The sequence below is a fragment of the Oenanthe melanoleuca genome, chromosome Z (genome assembly GCF_029582105.1).
Source record: "Oenanthe melanoleuca isolate GR-GAL-2019-014 chromosome Z, OMel1.0, whole genome shotgun sequence".
NCBI classification, from domain to species: Eukaryota; Metazoa; Chordata; class Aves; order Passeriformes; family Muscicapidae; genus Oenanthe; species Oenanthe melanoleuca.
The window spans coordinates 38,223,320-38,241,879 of NC_079362.1; the positions used below are offsets into that span (position 1 = coordinate 38,223,320).

Genomic DNA, 18,560 nt, shown 5'->3' on the forward strand with positions numbered 1-18,560 from the left:
TGCATTTGACAAACCTTTTAAGAAACATTGCCCAGCCTGGCTGGCAAGACTAAAATGCCTTTTGCAGATAGAGAAGACATGCACCTGTGTAACCTCTCTTGTCTTCATTCCTGTTTAGGATACTGCAATCACATATTCTGAAAAAGCTTGTTATGTGGATTGATGTCTGTCCAATGTGTATTACACTACTTGCAATTCAAGTTTTGTGGATTTTGTCTCAGGTTGTGGAGTTTGGGATTTTGTGTTCCGGTGGCGTGCCTATGTTCCGCCCTTGCACTGAGTTAAATGGTGAAAAAAAAGTTGTGAGTTATTTAAAAGTTGCTGCTGCTGACCCAAACACTGTTCCATTTCAACAACTTTTTATTTGTTTAAAGACAAAGGCATTAGCAGGAAGAAGAAAGCAGTGTATAAACTAGTCTGCTATTTGTGGTGTGTATTTAGGATAAGAACTACCAACCGTTTCCATTACAGATGAACTGGAGATGAAAAATTCATACAATGTAAATGTATGGTTAATAGTGTAACTATTAAAACATCCTGTTGCCTGCAGGGGTTTTTCTGTAGGTTTTTTTGATGGCCTTTTTTTTTTTGCTTTTTTTGGGTTTTTTTGCTTTTTTTGAGGGGGGGGGGGTTGTTGTTGTTTAGCTGTTTTTTTCATTTTTATCATATCCCATTGAGTTAGAAAACCTTTGTGTACATCAGATGGGTTTGCTGCCTTTTCTGGAAGTTGACAGTATGGAAGTATGACATACTATTTTATGTAAACAGCTACGAAGTGGTAAGGTAGGTGTCCTGAGATCTTACATTTCTCTTATTTAGTTTGGGATATTTTTTTCATGCTGACGTTTTGGCAGGATTTCCTCTACCACGGCTTCATCGCACGTCCATTATAAAGCCTATCTATTAAACCTGCTATCAAGCTGTTAGTCTAATTGTGCTAAACCAAAATTCCATACGTTAGTTTCTTCTCTCCCCTTTAACTTATACACAGTAGCGTTCTAATAAAAGCTGTGATAGCCCTGTTGCTGCTCCTCAGCTGACAGTTGTCAGGCTCAAAGACAGCTCTGGGTGTTTATCTGCAACAACATGTCGATGTAAATGAAACCTTCCCTGTTTTCCTAGTGGTGCTATCAGCCTTGGAAGTCTAGAATTGTAGTATGATTTTTTAAAGTCTGTGCGATAATTTAGCAAATATTTTGTTCACAGTGATTTCAATTATTCTTTACTGTAGAGTAGCCCAATGAAGTTGCTTATATATGAGATGTAAAAATGACATATCAACTGAAGAGCAGATGATGTTAAAGATTCTACCCTGCTCACAGCTGGCTCTGAGCTGATCCCATAAGGCATCTTGTTATCCCCCTGCTATTTGCTGCTGCAAATGCAGCAAATTTACAGGATGTTCTTATGGTCATTTTGGTTTCATGGTTGCTGTTTTTATTATAAGTCACATTTTCATTTAGAGCTTCTTTTATTTTCTTTCATTGTTTTGAACAGATAAGATGAAATTCTCTGAGAAGTAAGGTCTACCTTATGGTATGTTGAAAAGATGAATATTTAAGTCTTTATGCAAAATGCTATCTTGATAATTCATAGTGTTTCACAGAATCACAGAATGGGTAATGCTAAAACAGATCACAGTGGATCATCTGGTCCAACCTCCCTGCTCAAGCAGAGCCATCCCACAGCACACGGCACAGGACTGTCTCCAAATGGCTCTTGAATCTCCAGTGAGGGAGACTTCACAACCTCTCTGGACAATCTGTTCCAGTGCTCAGTCTTTACCTGCTCAGTAAAGAAGTTTGGGTGTTAAATTCTGAAGTTCTTCACATTAAGGTGGAACTGTCTGTGCCTCAGTTTCTGCTCATTGCATCTTGTCCTGTTGCTGAGCAGAGCCTGGTTCTTGATGCCTCCCTTCAGATACTCACAGGCATTGATGAGGTCCCCTCTGTCATCTCTTCTGGACGCTGGACAGACCCAGGTCCCTCAGCCTTTCCACGAAAGAGAGATATTCAGTCCCCTCATCATCTTCATATCCTTCCACTGAACTGTCTCCAGTAACTCCCTTTCTGTTTTATTCTGAGGAGCCCAGAACTGGACACAGCACCCCAGACATGCTGGGCTGAGTAGAGGGGACTCAGTAGAGAATCACTTCCCCTGACCTGCTGGCAGTGCTCTTCCTGATGGTCCCCAGAACACTAATGGCCTTCTTGGCCATGGGGGCACACTGCTGGCTCCTATTTCATGTTAGATAAGTAATGGGTTTAAGCCATGCACATTGACCAGTTTTTTGAACTTACAGTATCTAGAAAAAATGGGTGTTTATGAGAGAAAGATTACAAAAATTACATTCCATTAACTTTTGCCTTCTTTTACATGTACACTACATGCATTTTATGCAGAAAGACACCAAATGTATGTATTTATGGAGAAAACCTGATTTTTCCATATTTCTGGCTGCATGAGCACTAGTAAAACAGTTTGTGCCATAATTTGTTCATGTTTATATTTCAGTGACTGAATTTTATGAGACTAAGCAGACTTGGTGTTTTTCTGTTCATTTCTATAAGTTTCTATCAGCACTATCATTTCTCTCAGATGAAAGGTATAATGCAAGTCTTATTTCACCACTGCTGTAATTTTTAGTGCTTGGTTGAAAGTGTAGTAGGCTGAATTTGTTCATTCTGGTATGACAACTGTGGCACTGAAGAAAGAATTTTAATATTAGAACTTGTTAAAAGTGTTTTACAATCACAGTAAAAACTATAACATAAGCTTTCAGGTTTTAAATGTTTTCACCTTGGGCATGCAAGGAAAACATTTTCATTAGAAGAATTTGTTCTGTCTAAAGAAGTATGAAATGAGATTGAAGGTATCTGGGGGTGGTTTTTTCTGCCTCCTGTACAAGCAGTCCCTTCAACTCTGAATGTCCTGTGTTTACAGTAGAATTTGCATTGTGTTTTGGTGGTACTTGTCATTGAAACCATGTCTCTTACCTCAGAGCAACTGGCTGTTTTGTTTGAACATTTGCAAATCAAGTGACAATATTTTGCAATGCTGAGCTATTAAATGAGATTTTTTTCAAGTGGAAGTTTAAAATACTTGAAATTTGTGGTTACATAGTCATTTGTTTGCTAATCAAGAAGAAAAATAACATTGCTGATTAGTTTTACTGCATAAAGAATATATTTTAGATGAAATTGTGTTATTTCAAATGCATGTTCTAATTCTGAAATCAAACCCTTATAAAACTATGGAAACATTTGAGGTTTTTCCATTCTGTTTTTGGTGAGTATGTTACATAAATATATAAATGTATATTTTCTCCCCATACATTCCTGTTCACTTTTGCTCCGAAAGTTAGCATTCAGTATTCATATATAAAATTCTGTGAAAGTAGTTTCTTCAGAGTATTAACCAATCTGTTACTGTAATTTACACAATTTAATGAAGGTTTTGGTTTCCAGTCTTATGTAATCTGCTGATACCGCTGGACTTAGTGAAGCCACTGAAAATGAGAGTTTAATAATAGCAGGAGAATAAAGAGTAATATTAAGAGTAAAATTCTTGAGTCAGAATCTCTAAAATGGTCCATACTTTCATAGCTTGAACCTTGCACAGATGGGATAGAAAACAGATGTATAAAATGAAGCACTAAATAGATATCCGTGGACTTCACTGACCAGTTGTCACATTCTGTCTCCATAGTATCATAATATGACTGCAAGTGTATAGGAAGAGAAAAGATGTCATTTTCTTGTGAACCAGTTGTCTGGTGGATAAAAATAGTTGTTTGCATTTCACAATATGGAATTCTTTTTTAACATAAAGAACGCTAGGATTTTTCTGCCTGTTTAAGAAATAGTTAATATATCACACTAGATTCTTTAAGAGAAGCATTTGAGCACAACCAGCATCTAAGGCTGAGTTTTGAGTATTTCAAACCCAGTAATTCCCTCTAAGAGCAAAATGCTAATATTTGCAGTGATTTTCCTATTTGAAGGGGATATCTCGTGGTTAATTGAAGGAGAATTGGGCTTAGATCTTCACAAATTGAATTACTTGGGATTTATTCTGAATTTATTCTGTCTATTCCATGTCAGTCTGGAAAATAATAATTGTTTTTGTTGCATGCTTCAGATTATTTTCTTTTCTTCTTTTCTTTTCTTTTCTTTTCTTTTCTTTTCTTTTCTTTTCTTTTCTTTTCTTTTCTTTTCTTTTCTTTTCTTTTCTTTTCTTTTCTTTTCTTTTCTTTTCTTTTCTTTTCTTTTCTTTTCTTTTCTTTTCTTTTCTTTTCTTTTCTTTTCTTTTCTTTTCTTTTCTTTTCTTTTCTTTTCTTTTCTTTTCTTTTCTTTTCCTTTTCCTTTTCCTTTTCTTTTCTTTTCTTTTCTTTTCTTTTCTTTTCTTTTCTTTTCTTTTCTTTTCTTTTCTTTTCTTTTCTTTTCTTTTCTTTTCTTTTCTTTTCTTTTCTTTTCTTTTCTTTTCTTTTCTTTTCTTTTCTTTTCTTTTCTTTTCTTTTCTTTTCTTTTCTTTTCTTTTCTTTTCTTTTCTTTTCTTTTCTTTTCTTTTTTTCTGGAATCCTTCCTTCCTTCCTCTTCCCTTCTCCAAATTTGCAACATAATTTAAAATGCAGTTTTGGATATTTTTGTCTTTCAAAAACCTAACAGAAAATTAAAAACTATTAATTTGATCGATTCTTTGAAAACAAAAAAAACCCAACAAAACCAGCTAGCGAAGCAGGCTGCTATGCTCCTAATAGAAGCAATTTGTATTACCCTGATTATAACAGGGATGTTAGGAAAGAGAAGGATGTTTCAGGCAAAAGAGTTTGCTTTGTGGAAGGATTTGTGAGAAGACAGCTGATTCTTGTTAGCTCTATTGCAACTGTAACACCCTCTTTTCAGTGTTTTTAGAAACTGTCCAATTATATAATCTTTCTTTTTTCCTACTCTTTACAGAGTAACTCTGCAGTCCAGTGTTCAGAAAAGTAAAACCTCTGAACCTAGCATTTCTGACAGTACAGACATTACTAAAAGAACTACCAGGTCTGCTGCAAGAAAAAACAGTTTTAAAAGGTGAGAGTTACCCTCTTTACAGATCCTGTAACTGTTCTAGGCAAATACTTTGAGCTGTTGTATCCACGGCTGGCAGGAACTTTGCAATAGTTCAGCTCCTTCTCCTAGCAATGGAAAATGAGAAACAATTACATGGTTTGTGTCATGTACTGAGAATATCTGGAACCTTACATCTTAGGTAATTTATTTATGTTGCTCAGTGTTCCAAGTTGAATAATTTTATATAGTATTTCCTGATGTGAGAATTACTGAAGACAAGGAATTTTGGTAACATGAAAACATCTCTGTCTCGAGTAAGAGACAGAAAAATTCCTCACAGCATTAAGTCAAATACTAATCAGTGCATGAAGTCAAATGATGAAAAATTCAATGGACAACTGAAATGCAGTAGTTCTGAAAAGCTGAAGTGTATAAATGCATGTGCATACTGGTATGAGATTTTTTTTTTTTTTTGAGAACATGGCTGATAATCTGAACTAAACCTGTTTGGTAAAGCTTAATGAAATTTTAAATTTTAATGGATTTAAGCAGGACTGAAAATGCCTTTTGGCCCACAAGCATATGGCCAGACTACTGCTATGTATCTTTGTGTATGCATTTGATCACACCTCTCTGTGGCAACTCTCCAGGTCATTATAAAAGATAAGCCAGAGAGCATAGTTTAAAACAATATCCAAACAATTTTCATTTTTCACAATTTACTGGTATTTGTCTTAAACTCTTAGTGAAAAACCCATATGGGTCTGTCAGGTGCTGAAGAGATTTTGACTGGAAAGAGTAAAAGATGGCACATCACTTCCTATGTTATGTGGCTTGACTTAAAAATCATGGAAAATTTGTTTTGCAGCTTTTTCCTCACAGAGCTCTTCTTTCTCCATCCTGTTACCTTGAAGGTAATGAAGTTATGAAAAATTCATTCTTGTTAGTCAGTGGAAATAGTCAGTGGACTGCAGTAAATTCCATTGTGAGAATTTTTTTTGTTGTGACTTTGTTTTTATTTATTGAACAACATATTAAAAAATAATATCTTTTTCCTGAAATAGGTATTTTACTAAAAATCCGTAGTATTTTTCCAGATTTTCCTTTCGGTTGGTTGGGTTTTTTCTCTATTTTGCCTTATTTTCACCATGTCAGTTTTGGTCCAAATAGAATTGATGGGATTCTGCCTGCTGTTTTTGTTCTTCATGGCTCTCCCAGTTTTAACCTAACCTGCTTGAAACTTTTTGTAGCTGCATTCATGCATGTGTGTAATCTGAAGAGAAATTTTCTGTTCCTGGAAAGCACTTGTCCAAACTGACCTTTTCTTTTTTTGTGGAAAAAACAGTATCCCTAAAATAGAGTTCACAGATTTCATTAATTTTGTTAAGAAGTCCTTTAGTTGTATTGCCAGATTTATAAGACTGAAGATCAAGGACCAGGTCGATCTCAAACTTCATAGATTACTTCCTTCATATTTTAATGGACTTTCTAAAACTTCTACCCCAAATACTTCACCATATACTGTTTCTTTTCTTCTAACTTTGGAGGTCTAAGTAGTTCAGTTACTTTTATATTTCATCCAATAGTCAAATTTGTCCTTGTTCTGTCACAGTTATGGAGTTCTTAATTGTTTTATAATCTGAGAGGGCTAATAGGGTGCTGGTCCCTCTGAAGGGTGTTTTGGTGTGACCAAAATTTAATGGATTTAAAATGCAATACCTTCTTAGTCTTGTAGGTGTCCTTCTATTTTTCCTGTAGCATTTGAAAAAGTATAAATCTTCTTTTAAGCATGCCTTTTCATTTAAGTTTAATTTCTTGAAGTATGAGAGTTTGCATTATCTCACAGTGCTCAAATTCATTGGATCAAGTGGATTGCAGGATAGAGAATAATTATTTCTACAATATTGACATCTTGCCCTAACCAACATCTTTCTTTGTCAAGATTTCATTTACTTCACTGACATTATTGTGTATCCTTATTCTTTGATTTTCTTTCTGATACATTCCAGTGGAAACATCTTGCACCATTTTTACATGGATCTCATTTGCTGCTTTATGTCACTTTAGTCAATTCTTTCTCTTTGTGAATCACACTTGTGACCCATCCTAATGCAGTATAATCTGCAGAGCTAGGGAATTCATTTGCCATTTCATCCCTCAGATTGTTGGAGATACTACCATGGATTGTCTCCAGAATGTTTTTTCAGCCAAAGCAGCTATTTACAGCTAAAATACTATTCTGGCTTTTTAAAGAGAACATAGGGAATTTCAATCCTGTCAATAATACTCACTTGCTTTTCCTTTGTGGAACATCTTTAGACATCATCTGCATTCTATGAAAGAAAGTACTGATGGACATAACCACATAGCTTGTGATTGAACTAATACTGTTTTTGAACTGTGAGAAATCACACTGCCAGCCCATAACCCAGTATAAGGATGCCCTTATTTCTCCATCTATGACATCTTCCTTGTAAATTTTCTACTTACAGAGAATTTCATATCTGTATTTTAACAATGTGCATACTTCACATCCAAACCAAGCCATAAAAAGACAGAAGTTAAATGGCCTTTTCCATGTTACCACACAAATTAAATTTATAGTAAGTAGTTGATTAAAAATGAAATCTTAAGTGGTAAAGGTATTTTGATGGGTAGAGGTCCTTAAGGAAATTCAGGTAAAATTATTACAAAAATTATAATGGGGAGTATGGGGGAAAAAGTATGAAAACTATAGAGGAATATCACAGAAGCTAACAAAGAGGAATATACTTAAAAAAATCTCATATACCTATGCTTTGCCAGGTATTGCAAAGCAGCCTTCTACACCCTTGTTTGAATACTGAAAATTACCTGCAGCATTTCAGAACTTTTCTACATGTAATCTAAGCCTAGCTTTAAAAAAATATTAATGTTTCTGTCTTATTCTTCCTACTTTTCATATGGCCTGATGCCTCAGAGGGAGAAAAAGAAAAGGAATGCTTTACACAAATGCGCATAATCAAATTATGGTACTTTCTCATTTCTGTATGGAATAGAATTTTCTTCATATTGTCTGTGATCAGACCAGTCTGTGCATTCTTGACAATCAGTATTGCTGTGTTATTAAATGCCGTGACTTTTACTTTGTTTCTTTCTTTGAAGAAACATTTGCTCATTTTACCTTGCCAGAAATGTTTGCATTGAATACATACTGAGTAATCTTTAACTTTTTCCCTCAAATATGTTTTATTTCAACAGCCAATCCGTCACAAAGACAGTATTGCGTTGAATTTCGAATAAGCCACCAGTGTGGAAGAGGATATTCAGGAGTGAAGGGGATATAGAGGGGACTTGATGCAATTCAAGGAGGATCACTTTGGCTCTATTTTTCAGCAAAAAATGAAATAGAACAATCTCTTTCTTATTTGTAGAATAAAATGAATGGTCAACATGTTTGGTAGACCTTTTTCTACCATGCTAACACTTTCTCAAAACCAACAAAATCTACATACATTCAGACTCAGGTGTAAATATTTAAGCTCTCTATTATAAAGAGGGCTTGCTAGTATGTATGATGCATGTGTATGAATTGTGATGGCAATCACTTAGCTGCTGACTACCAAATGGTGGGAGCTTTTAAGTATATAAATCTGTGTTGTGCATTCAGACTGGGCTGAGTTCTTGACTCAGAATCAACCACAAAAGCTTTTTTTTCTAATAGTATTGGTACTCTCCTATATTGATTTCTTTCTTACTTTGTATGAAGTTTTTTTATGAACTGCAGTATGGAGTACACAATGTAACTGTTGTCCACCAAAGAGTGCTTTATTGTCAACGGTTGTGTGATTTATTTAGGACAAACCAACAGTAAGTGATTAACTTGTTTTTAACAGTGACAGCTTTTTAGTTGTTCACAACCAAATGCTCTTTGAACTAGTTATAACTAGTTTATAAGTTTGCCTAAAATCTGGTATGATTTTAAAGGGGAGGAAAAACACTACCATTTAAAGCAGTGCTGTCATATTGAAATGTCATTACTGTTTAATCACTGAAACATTACTGTTTCTTTTCCTATCAAGTCCTTTAGGTGAAACTTTAAATCACCATATATGAAAGGTAAGAATTACCCCCAGATTCCATTCGTATGCTTGGTAACATGTAGACAGTGCTGGTTTTTAGCTCTGGGACACTTAATGAGTGCAGCACACAAAAAAATGGAAAATAAGGGTGCCATATAACTGAGGTAGAGGAATTCAGAAGCTGGGAAAAATTTTGACACCTAACACTTTAAGAACTACAATTTTAAAAAGTTAAAAAGCAATATAATTTTTATAGGAATCTGCTTGAGACTGAAATTTTCATCCCCTACAGGATTACAGTGTTTTTTTCCTATGACTTTTCACATTATGACATTTCAAAACTGATGTACCCTTGTCCACCAGCTGATGGTTATAGCTGCATATCCCTCAGATGAGGGCTGTTACCACATAGCCTTAAAAATCAATCAGTTAGCTGTTGATTTAATGACTCTTACAGTAGAAAGTTGCAGAAATGGAGAAATGTGAAATGTTAGTATTGGAATAGCTGAAGTTTTTAAAGATGCATATTACCTCTATGAGAGAGGGAAGTTTATTTAAATGAATGTAAATGTTCAATCTACATCCTTTTAAATGGAAACTAAGCCTTCTGTTAGGCTGGTGACTTTTGAATGCCAGTACGAATACCCCACAGTGGTTTGGAAACATTTTCTAGCAATCATGAATTGGAGAGGAAAAAGGATGTGAAGTGTAAGTAAGCTTACAGGTAACATCCATGCACTTAGTCAAAATCTGCAAACAGGAATACAAATTAAAATGTTTAATGTAAAATAAATGACCATTGAAGGCTCAGACTGATTTTTTTCTTAAACTTCCTTTTTTACCCCATTTTCTTCTAGATAAAAAGCATTTAAAAGAGAGAGACTGATCTCATCCTGATGAGGCAATTAAAATTTCTTGAGGTTTGAATGGGGTTGTTTTGATTTGGGGGTTATTTTTTTTTGGGGGGTGTTGTTTCAGTTTCAAGGGGTTGAGGTTTGGTTTGTTTCTTTAGGGTTTTTTAAGAGGGGATGTGTGGTTCAGGTTGGTTTTTTTGTTGGGTGGGTTTTTAAGTAAGCCATTTGTGCAAAAGCTTATGTACAGGTAACCACAATAGTAGGTCTGTTGTGCAAATACAAATTTATATTTATTTTTGAACAAATTTACCATATTGAAAGGCAAAAGGGATGCAAATAGTGAAGTGAGAATCAGAATAAACATTTAGTAATATTTACTGTGTTTGACTTTGCCCTTCTCTTAGCTGAGCTGCTTCTTTTAGCATCTTTTTTTTAAACTAAAAATAATTGGTCTCTTGTTCACCCCTTCCAAATTCTGAATCAGAACTTGCCTCACTTAAAGTAACCAGTAGAGTCATTAGCACTTCTAGGTTTATCAGAATTAAATTTGCATAACACAAGTGCACAAACAATAGCAACTCTAGCTAAACCAAAACTGCATGTTTGGCATCAATGCGTTTCAGGATACCCCGTCCACCACCCAGTATCTTAGTGAAAAACTCATAAATGTCAAAGGGATTTTACATTCAGCCTTATATGGAAAATTAACTCATTACCTCATTGTGCCTCTTCGTATTGTACTGCTTAGTTTGTTACAAATTGTTATTACTTTGTCTAACATTTTTAATGTACCGTACCAAAGGTGTCTTAGGTTCAAGAATGAAGAGCGGGCATGAGTAAGGAAGTCCTTGGTCTCTAAATTTTTTCTGAATTGTGAACTATTATGTGCCAAAACTGAATGTGCTGTGGCAGCTGCATCACCTTTGTACAACAGAGCAGCTGAATGAAATTATTTCTGCTGTCATCAGTTAGGAGATTCTCCTTACAAATACTTTTTCAAATACGTGACAGATGGAGTCTTCCGCCTAGTATCAAAAGATACTACATGCTCAAAAACTGCATCTTGGGTGAAATTGCTACTTTCCATTACACATTTAAAAAAAAAAATTGAAACATTGACCGAGACATTGTCTTTTTGCCCCAGTATGACAGTAGAAGAAGCACTGCTGATTTAAAACAGGAAGAGATTGTAGAAAAAAACACAAATGTGATGTTTGTTGCACTGCAGTTTTTATATTAATCTTTTGCAGACTGTCATACGTAAACTCATGTACAGGCTATCAAGGCCTAAAATTTCTTGACGAATCAGTACTGTTCATCCTCATTATTTTTAAACTGTATATTTGTAATCATGTTTTTTAAACTTGGATTGACAGAACGAAAGTTTATTTTGCTGAAGGTATTTTTAAGATAAAGCTTCATATTATCTTGTAATATTAATTAGTTCAATATGCATTTGTGTGTCATTTGAAAATACTGCAGATTGCATTTGATTTTATACAAAATACTGAATAGTGAGAAGTGTAAACATGAATTGTGTAAAATTAAAAATAATCAGAAGGTTTCTTTCTGTTTTATTTCCAGTATAATCACAAAGCCATCATATCTGTACCAGACAGACTCATATGCACACTGAAAAAAAACACAACACACTCAGCTGCCTGAAAACCTTTAATTAAAACAGAGATTCTTAAAACACATTTTTAAAATTTCAAAAATAGACTTTCTGGCTCTACATTTCTGGGAATTCACATTGGAAAATAGTACCTCTATTTGAATTGTTGGGATACTGTTACACAGTAAAAAAACCACAGTAAGACAGATCAATGGGGTTTTAGTTATTATTTCTCCTTCCTCACTAATTATATAGTATTAATTTTTTGAAACAGGCATTACTATATACTTTGATACTTAGCATGACAGTGAAGACTTCCCAAAAGAATGAAATTTTTAGGAACCCTGATTTTTGCACAAGCACTGCCTAGCTTATTCTTTAAAAAAAAATCCAACAGCAAAACATAGTGACCAACTAAAATACTTATTACCCTTTGCTCACCTATATTAGAAAAATCCAGAATTTGCACACACCAAGCAGAGCCTGTTCAACAAATAAGTTAACTTTTGCTTGCCTCAAAGGTTAAGAGTTTTATAGTTGGAAAATCTATGTTCTTCTGTTGTAAGGTGAGCCTTTCCAAACTTACATGAATGTTTAAGCACCTTTTCCTGACAAACAAGCTGCCTGATGAAGAGTGAATGGTGGGTTTTGCCTTGGAGAACACCAATTTATGTATGCAATGCCCACAGGAAAATACAGTTTAGCCCTATCACATCATTAGCTGTCTAAGGAGCACGGGCACTGGGCAGGGAAGGGCAGAGGACTAAAAGAATCCCACAGAGAAAAAACGAATAGTGGCTCAAGACAACTCCATTGAGAAGTTAATGCACTGCAAGAATAATCTATTCACAGTATTCTGAGTAACTTCAGTTTGAATCTACTTAGCCCCCTTTGCATTGCAGTTTCTACATTGCTTATGTGGGAGTAGACAAAACCATGTTATAGCAAAAAGAATGCACTGATATACATGAAATCTGAACCTGGTTTTAGAGAGAAACTATGCTTTAAACCTACCTCACCAAGGGTTTGATCAGGAAGAGGTGTTTTTTACTTCACTTCTGGTTTTGGGGTTGGTTTCATATGGATGTGACTGACTAAAAAGTCCTAAACATGGAATAAGGCAAAGAGAACAGACAAGGGTGATCAGCTTTTGAAGCTCGCAGAGTGATTGGGCCAGAGCAGTTGCAAGGCTGACTATCTCAACTCAAAGGGAACATGGGGTGGCCTTCATTTTGAAAAAATGGCTATCGAAGTTTGAGTGGATCAACCACTATTTCTTTAGCAAGAATGAAGACCAGGCCAGCATGGGGAGAATATAGAATATAAAAGAATATAATATATAGAACACAGAATATAAAAGCCAGACAACTGCCATAAGAATTGCAAAGAGAGCAATGGTTTTCAACTGATCAACCCTCCCTTTCCTTTTTGACACATGACATGACGCCCAGACAGGCCAAGCAGCCACTGGTGTTTCTGATCCCCCCAAATCAGCAAGTGGTGGCCCTGCTGCATAAGAGCATAGCAGCAGATGAAAGCTCTTCTGTGTCACTAGCACCTCCAACTCCCAGCTTCTCCAACCATGCCATTTGCTGCAGCTCAGTTCCAGCACTAACAGGATAGAGACAGAACAATGGGAACAGACCCTTGGTATCAGCTATCACTAATGCAAAATCCAAAGTGAGAGTGATGCCAATAGCAGGAGGGTAAATAATGAGACCTCACTTCTTACCCTTGTGAGCTTGCTTTTGCCTCTGTCAGTGCTTTGATACCATTCTTTTAAGATGGCAGAATAATTCCATTGTTTTCTACTCAGTGGAAGGGTTCAACCTCCTCATTATCCCTCCTTTAAAGACAGCTTTTCTCTAGACCTCCTTGTATTTCTTCCAGAGTTCATGTTCTGCTATTACTGGATTGATCATGCTCACTGGACTGTATCTAGTCAGTACTTGCAACACATATTTGTCCTGTTTTCATGCTGTTAAGGTGTTTTTCCTCCATCTCTTTACACCAGATATCATACCTATTATAAAGTGAACTACTGTTTAATGCTGATTTTTTTGAGTTCTAGCTCTTCCACCCACTGATCAGACCTTTCCAGTCTCTGGTCTTCTTTCACTTTCATGGCAGTTTCATTGAAAAGATTATTAAGTTTTACTTTTCTCACAATAGCTTCTAAGGTTCCAAGTCTTTGCTAGAGCAAACTCTGAAAAGAAGCACTCAATCCATAAGCAACAGAAACATAACCAAACAACTAACAAGTATAGAATTCCTGGATCAGCGTATTATTCTCTTCTGGCATGAGAAAAAAATTTTGTACCTTGCTGTTATTTTTATGTTTTGGCAGAGCTATCCTGCTGATTCATTTACAGTACGCAAAATTCAGTACCTTTCATTTAAACAGTAGCTGTTATACAAATCTCAACACAGGAACTTCTATTGCTAAAAGCAAGAAATAGATTATTGAATCCTGCTAACTAGTGTAAAATATCATAGAGACAACAGAATACAGATTATGAACAGTCACAATAGTTAGTTAGTTAGTTTTACTAGTAACTAGTTTAGTTACCTAAACAGGGAGAGTAGAAACTTCACTTAATTTATTTAGTGCTGGTTCATCCCCAACATAACACTATTATTAAAGGTGATAGAGTATCTGAGGCTGTCTAAAGACACAGCTATCTGCAACACTTGTATCACAAATTCAAAAATGCATTTGTTTTCAGAGAAAGAAAATGCTGCTGAAGATCTAATGTATTTCAACTCAAATTCTAAGTAACAGCCAAAGTGTAAGTTGTTACTTCTTCCAAAGACTGAAGGCCGCCCCCCTCCAAGCACAAACTGTTCAGTACTTGCTCAGCATATGCTACTCAAAGAGAAAAAGCTCTGATTTCATGCCCATTATTCAGTGATTGAAATGTACTTTTTATGCAAAGATAATCATGTTTCACATTCAGTTATTGATCCACTGACAATGAGTCAGCATTGCATTACTTCCAACACTGCATGTGTGTATATATATATATATATGTGTGTGTGTGTGTGTATATACACACACATTTGGTTTTTTATATGAATGTGTGTGTATCTGCCTGTAACAGCTCTGGGGAAAAAAAGGAAAAATTATGTGAAAATTGTGTAATATAAAATTATTTTTAATCTTAATTGCATAAGTGTACTAGAGGCACAGATTTTGCATTTGGGCCCAAAGCACACTTAAACCCCAAGGCCTGTTTTCATACACAAAAAATGTAGCCATCTGAAAGCTCATTTCCTATGGGCTCAAATGCCCAATATTCCTATTTATCAACTCAGGGGTTTTTACTTCTGAGTCTTTTTATTCATTCTTTGGTATTCTTATCTTAAGCACAGACATTTTTCTCCTCTTTCTTTTAAAGGCACTTTCATATTAATATGTGCTTGCCAATCCTAAACTATAGTACTGCATATGATTCAATTGGCATCAACACTATCATATTTAAATTAAAGTCATGGAGAGAGGCAAATTCCTTTCTTTGCAAACTTACTGCGACTTACATGAATCTAAAACTTAAACCTGAAATGTAGCAATTTTTCCTAGGCCACTCCGAAGAGTAGCTGGTAGTAGTGCATTAAAGAATAACATGACTAAGATCTGCAACACAATTTAATCTCTTCTTAATGTGCATGCCATGTTCTACTAGTGCTTATGTATCTATTTACACCTGCTCCAACTGCTTTACATGAAGGAGTAAAGCTACACCAGGAGTGACAGCAGCAAACCTGTGCTTAACAGACACAGCTACTTTGGTATCTTAAATTTGACAGATGACTGAGACAGTTCTGTTATCACAGCTAGGCAAAGAAATTGCATCACTGTCATCACTTACAATTAATCATTTCTTTTCTATTTCTTGGGTATACCATTAACTAGAGAAACTGTTAAGCCATATTCTAGTCTGACAAACTGAAAAATAAAATTGTCACACATAGGTGCTCTAAGAAACTTCTGGTTTAAGCAGTAATCATTTACACTAAATTGCATTCTCACAAAGTTTTGGATTGGTGGGTTTTATTTTTTAGTTTTGGTTGGTTGGTTTGTCCTGTTTTTAATTAAACAGTCTTGTAACCAGCCTTTTTTCCTCTTAACCAGGAGTTTAACAATCTGCTGACCAAAAGTGGATTATACAGATATATTTTCACAAGTCCTTTAAAGCATTCCCCAAAGAACTTATTTGGCATTCTGTTTTGAAAGGCAGATCAAAGAGGAGTAAACAGTAACTTTGCAACAGCAGGAAGAAGATTGAAAAAAAAACAATTCTGTAAGCCTTCCCAGAGCACAGTCAGAACTAAACTGAATGCATCACAGCAGATGGAGCCCAGTAGCACAACATAGCAAAGATTTAAATTTTTAGTAGAAAAAGGGTGGGTTACTTTTATATTACTTTGTATATTACACTTTCCTTAGTAAAAACAGGTCTTAATAGAAGAGAAAGCTACACTCAAAACATGATGGGAAATAGCAGGAAGCCCTGCAAAGAAGCTCTCCACTTATCTACGCATACACTCACCCTGGCAAATAAAAATATAAATAAAAATTTAGACACATTCTTCCCTGTCCAATGGGAAAAAAAAGAAGGAACACACAAAATATTCCAAGAACCCCACAGACAAAATCACTTCTAATCCACATTGATTAAATTGCCATTTTTGGCAGAAACAAACACATGTAAAAAGGGCAGCATAGGTAAATCTTAAACTGCAGTGATTTCAATTAACACCTTGCAACCACAAAGTGAAGAGTCATGCATTATTCCATCCAGTTCAGTTGTTCAAAAAGCAGTAGCATGAGTTCCTCTAACACTAGCACTTTGCTTTTGCACATTCTTCCTACCACAAGTCAGAGCATCTCTAGGCCACTACAATGAACTTCTTGAAGAATACAAAATCTCATGTTATAGCAAATTGTAATGTAAGTAATTTAACAGTGTAAAAAATCCTTTGGGCTGAACTACTCTGCAGACCATCTGTTCGGAGCATATAGAAAAGAATCTTTCTAGGATGATTACACTCTATTTAAGTAAAGCCTTATAAGTGAGAAAAGTCTTTTAAGATTCGGAGTACTCTTAGAGCTTACTCCAAAGCAAAACTTTTTTTCTAGGTATCCACTATTTGCTCTCAAATGAGATTGCCTAGAAGAGAGGCACAGAACTTGAAAACATGAAAGGTTTATAGTAATCTGCTTTCCCAGTAAATTGAAAGAACGTGTTCAAGTTGAGCAGGCATTTGAAGACTCCTGTGAGGGTGACAGCTACTTCTAAAATGTCCAGAGTGTTTATCCTCTCATTTCTTTCTGTCATCACCTCTGGCACCATTTTCTTGTTTCTCTCAGATCCCCCAAAACGGCTCTCAGTATCCCCTTGGACAGGAAACAGTTAGAAAATCTGGCTCAAGTATGTTAAAGCTGCAGTGAAAGAACATTGCATCTCATCCCCAACACCACAAATTTCTTGGTAAGGCATGAAACATTTTAGTTTGCACTTGCTCCTGCTAAAATTAAAAGCTTCCTTAATAATTTAGTTCTCTTTAGATCAAGATTCTTATTTTACTTAATCTTCAAAGTAATTGCAGACTATATCTTGTTACTAAAGTAGAATTTATGGTTAGGTGTCAATTCAAAGCATCTGTGCTGCCTTGATTTTAAAGATCACTTCCACTTAGAGAGATGTTCACTTTTTTGGCGAGTACAGATTGCTGGTTAGGGTTTGGGTTTTTCCCCCCACTTTTATTCCCCCAGACTACATCCAAATAGCAAAAGCTTCTACCTACCACTAAATTCTTAAAATAATACCTCAAACCCAAACCAATGTGCACTTTTCTTTATTTGCCAAACTGAAGAACTTGTAACTGTCTGAAGTATACACTTCACCCAAAGGAAACAGCTTTTAAATGTACAGTGAACTTGAGTCCCAATTGTAGATCGTGTTGTACAGTTTACATTTCACCATGGTGTCATGGAGAACTTGATATAATCTCTATATATACACTTTTAAATACTCTTCCCTTTAACTTCACTTGAAGCCTAGTAGGGAAGTACTGTAAGCCTTCCCATAGGTTTCACAAATGGAGGCAGACACTGGAACCTGTGGCAGGATCCCAGTCCACCCATATTTCCAGAACCCAAATCTATCAGCAGACAGCTGTAATCATTCCACACCAAACACCCAAACAACTTTCCAGAAGGAAACAAACAGGCTTCCTTAATCCACACCAGCATAGAACTGGTCTCTTCATAGTTACAAATTGACTTTCAGATACCACCATTCATGATGGGTCTTCAAGCTAAAGCTGGAAAATCCTCAGGATCATCAGGATTTGGAGCCACAAGCTGCACCTATAAAGGAAGAGAAGAAGTTTTATAAAAATGAATGCATTTCAAAAGTATCCGACAGCTATGTATACATATTTTACAATCAAAAGGGTTTATTCTTCTACTCAAATGCTACTACTACTAAATGCTACTTCTACTCAAATTCTATCCATCGCTATCACAAACTTTTCAGACTTTTCCAACTTTATCAGAACTTATGACTCCTATAATTTCTTTTCAGTGTGAATGTTTTTATAATGCTGCCTGGAGAGGACCAAAAGGTCACAAACTTAGCAGAACTGAATAAAGAAAAAAGTAAAGCAGTCTCAAGCAAAATACTGCATATTTTTAGAAGCAGCATTATTATATTTTTATAATCTAGAACTACTGAATATATTGGGTTGTAATTTCAATCTCTCTGATCTGTTACCATAAAGAACCTTTTTCTTCCAGGTGAAACAAATGCATCAACAGTTCCATATTATTCTGAAAGTTCCCGGTCTTAAAGCATTTTAGTCACAGTAAAGTTTCAGTTAGTATGAAGAATAAAGATGCCATTTTCAAGTGTGCAAATGCTTTATTTCCCCCCAACAGGAAAAGATAAGTGGAAGTATTTATAACAGTTAT

The 18,560-nt window shown here is 35.4% G+C and overlaps 2 protein-coding genes across 10 annotated transcripts in view; one reads left to right on the forward strand and one right to left on the reverse strand.

Moving 5' to 3' along the window:
• The window catches only part of CDC14B (cell division cycle 14B), a 44,788-nt gene extending 33,255 nt beyond the window's left edge, over nucleotides 1-11,533 (forward strand). The window contains exons 13-14 of one of the 5 annotated variants that reach the window (XM_056513681.1): nucleotides 4,959-5,075; nucleotides 8,295-11,533. In XM_056513681.1, the coding sequence (XP_056369656.1) occupies nucleotides 4,959-5,075; nucleotides 8,295-8,325 (148 nt within the window). In that variant the 3' untranslated portion in view covers nucleotides 8,326-11,533. Of the gene's footprint in view, nucleotides 1-221; nucleotides 560-4,958; nucleotides 5,076-8,294 lie in introns of those variants that run through there. The other 4 variants (XM_056513687.1, XM_056513683.1, XM_056513684.1 and 1 more) reach the window with 4 other exon arrangements.
• HABP4 (hyaluronan binding protein 4) overlaps nucleotides 6,443-18,560 on the reverse strand; it is a 35,092-nt gene continuing 22,974 nt past the window's right edge. For all 5 annotated transcript variants that reach the window (XM_056513692.1, XM_056513693.1, XM_056513690.1 and 2 more), the window contains one exon: nucleotides 6,443-17,957. In XM_056513692.1, coding sequence (XP_056369667.1) covers nucleotides 17,901-17,957 — 57 coding nt within the window. In that variant the 3' untranslated portion in view covers nucleotides 6,443-17,900. The remainder of the gene's footprint in view (nucleotides 17,958-18,560) is intronic.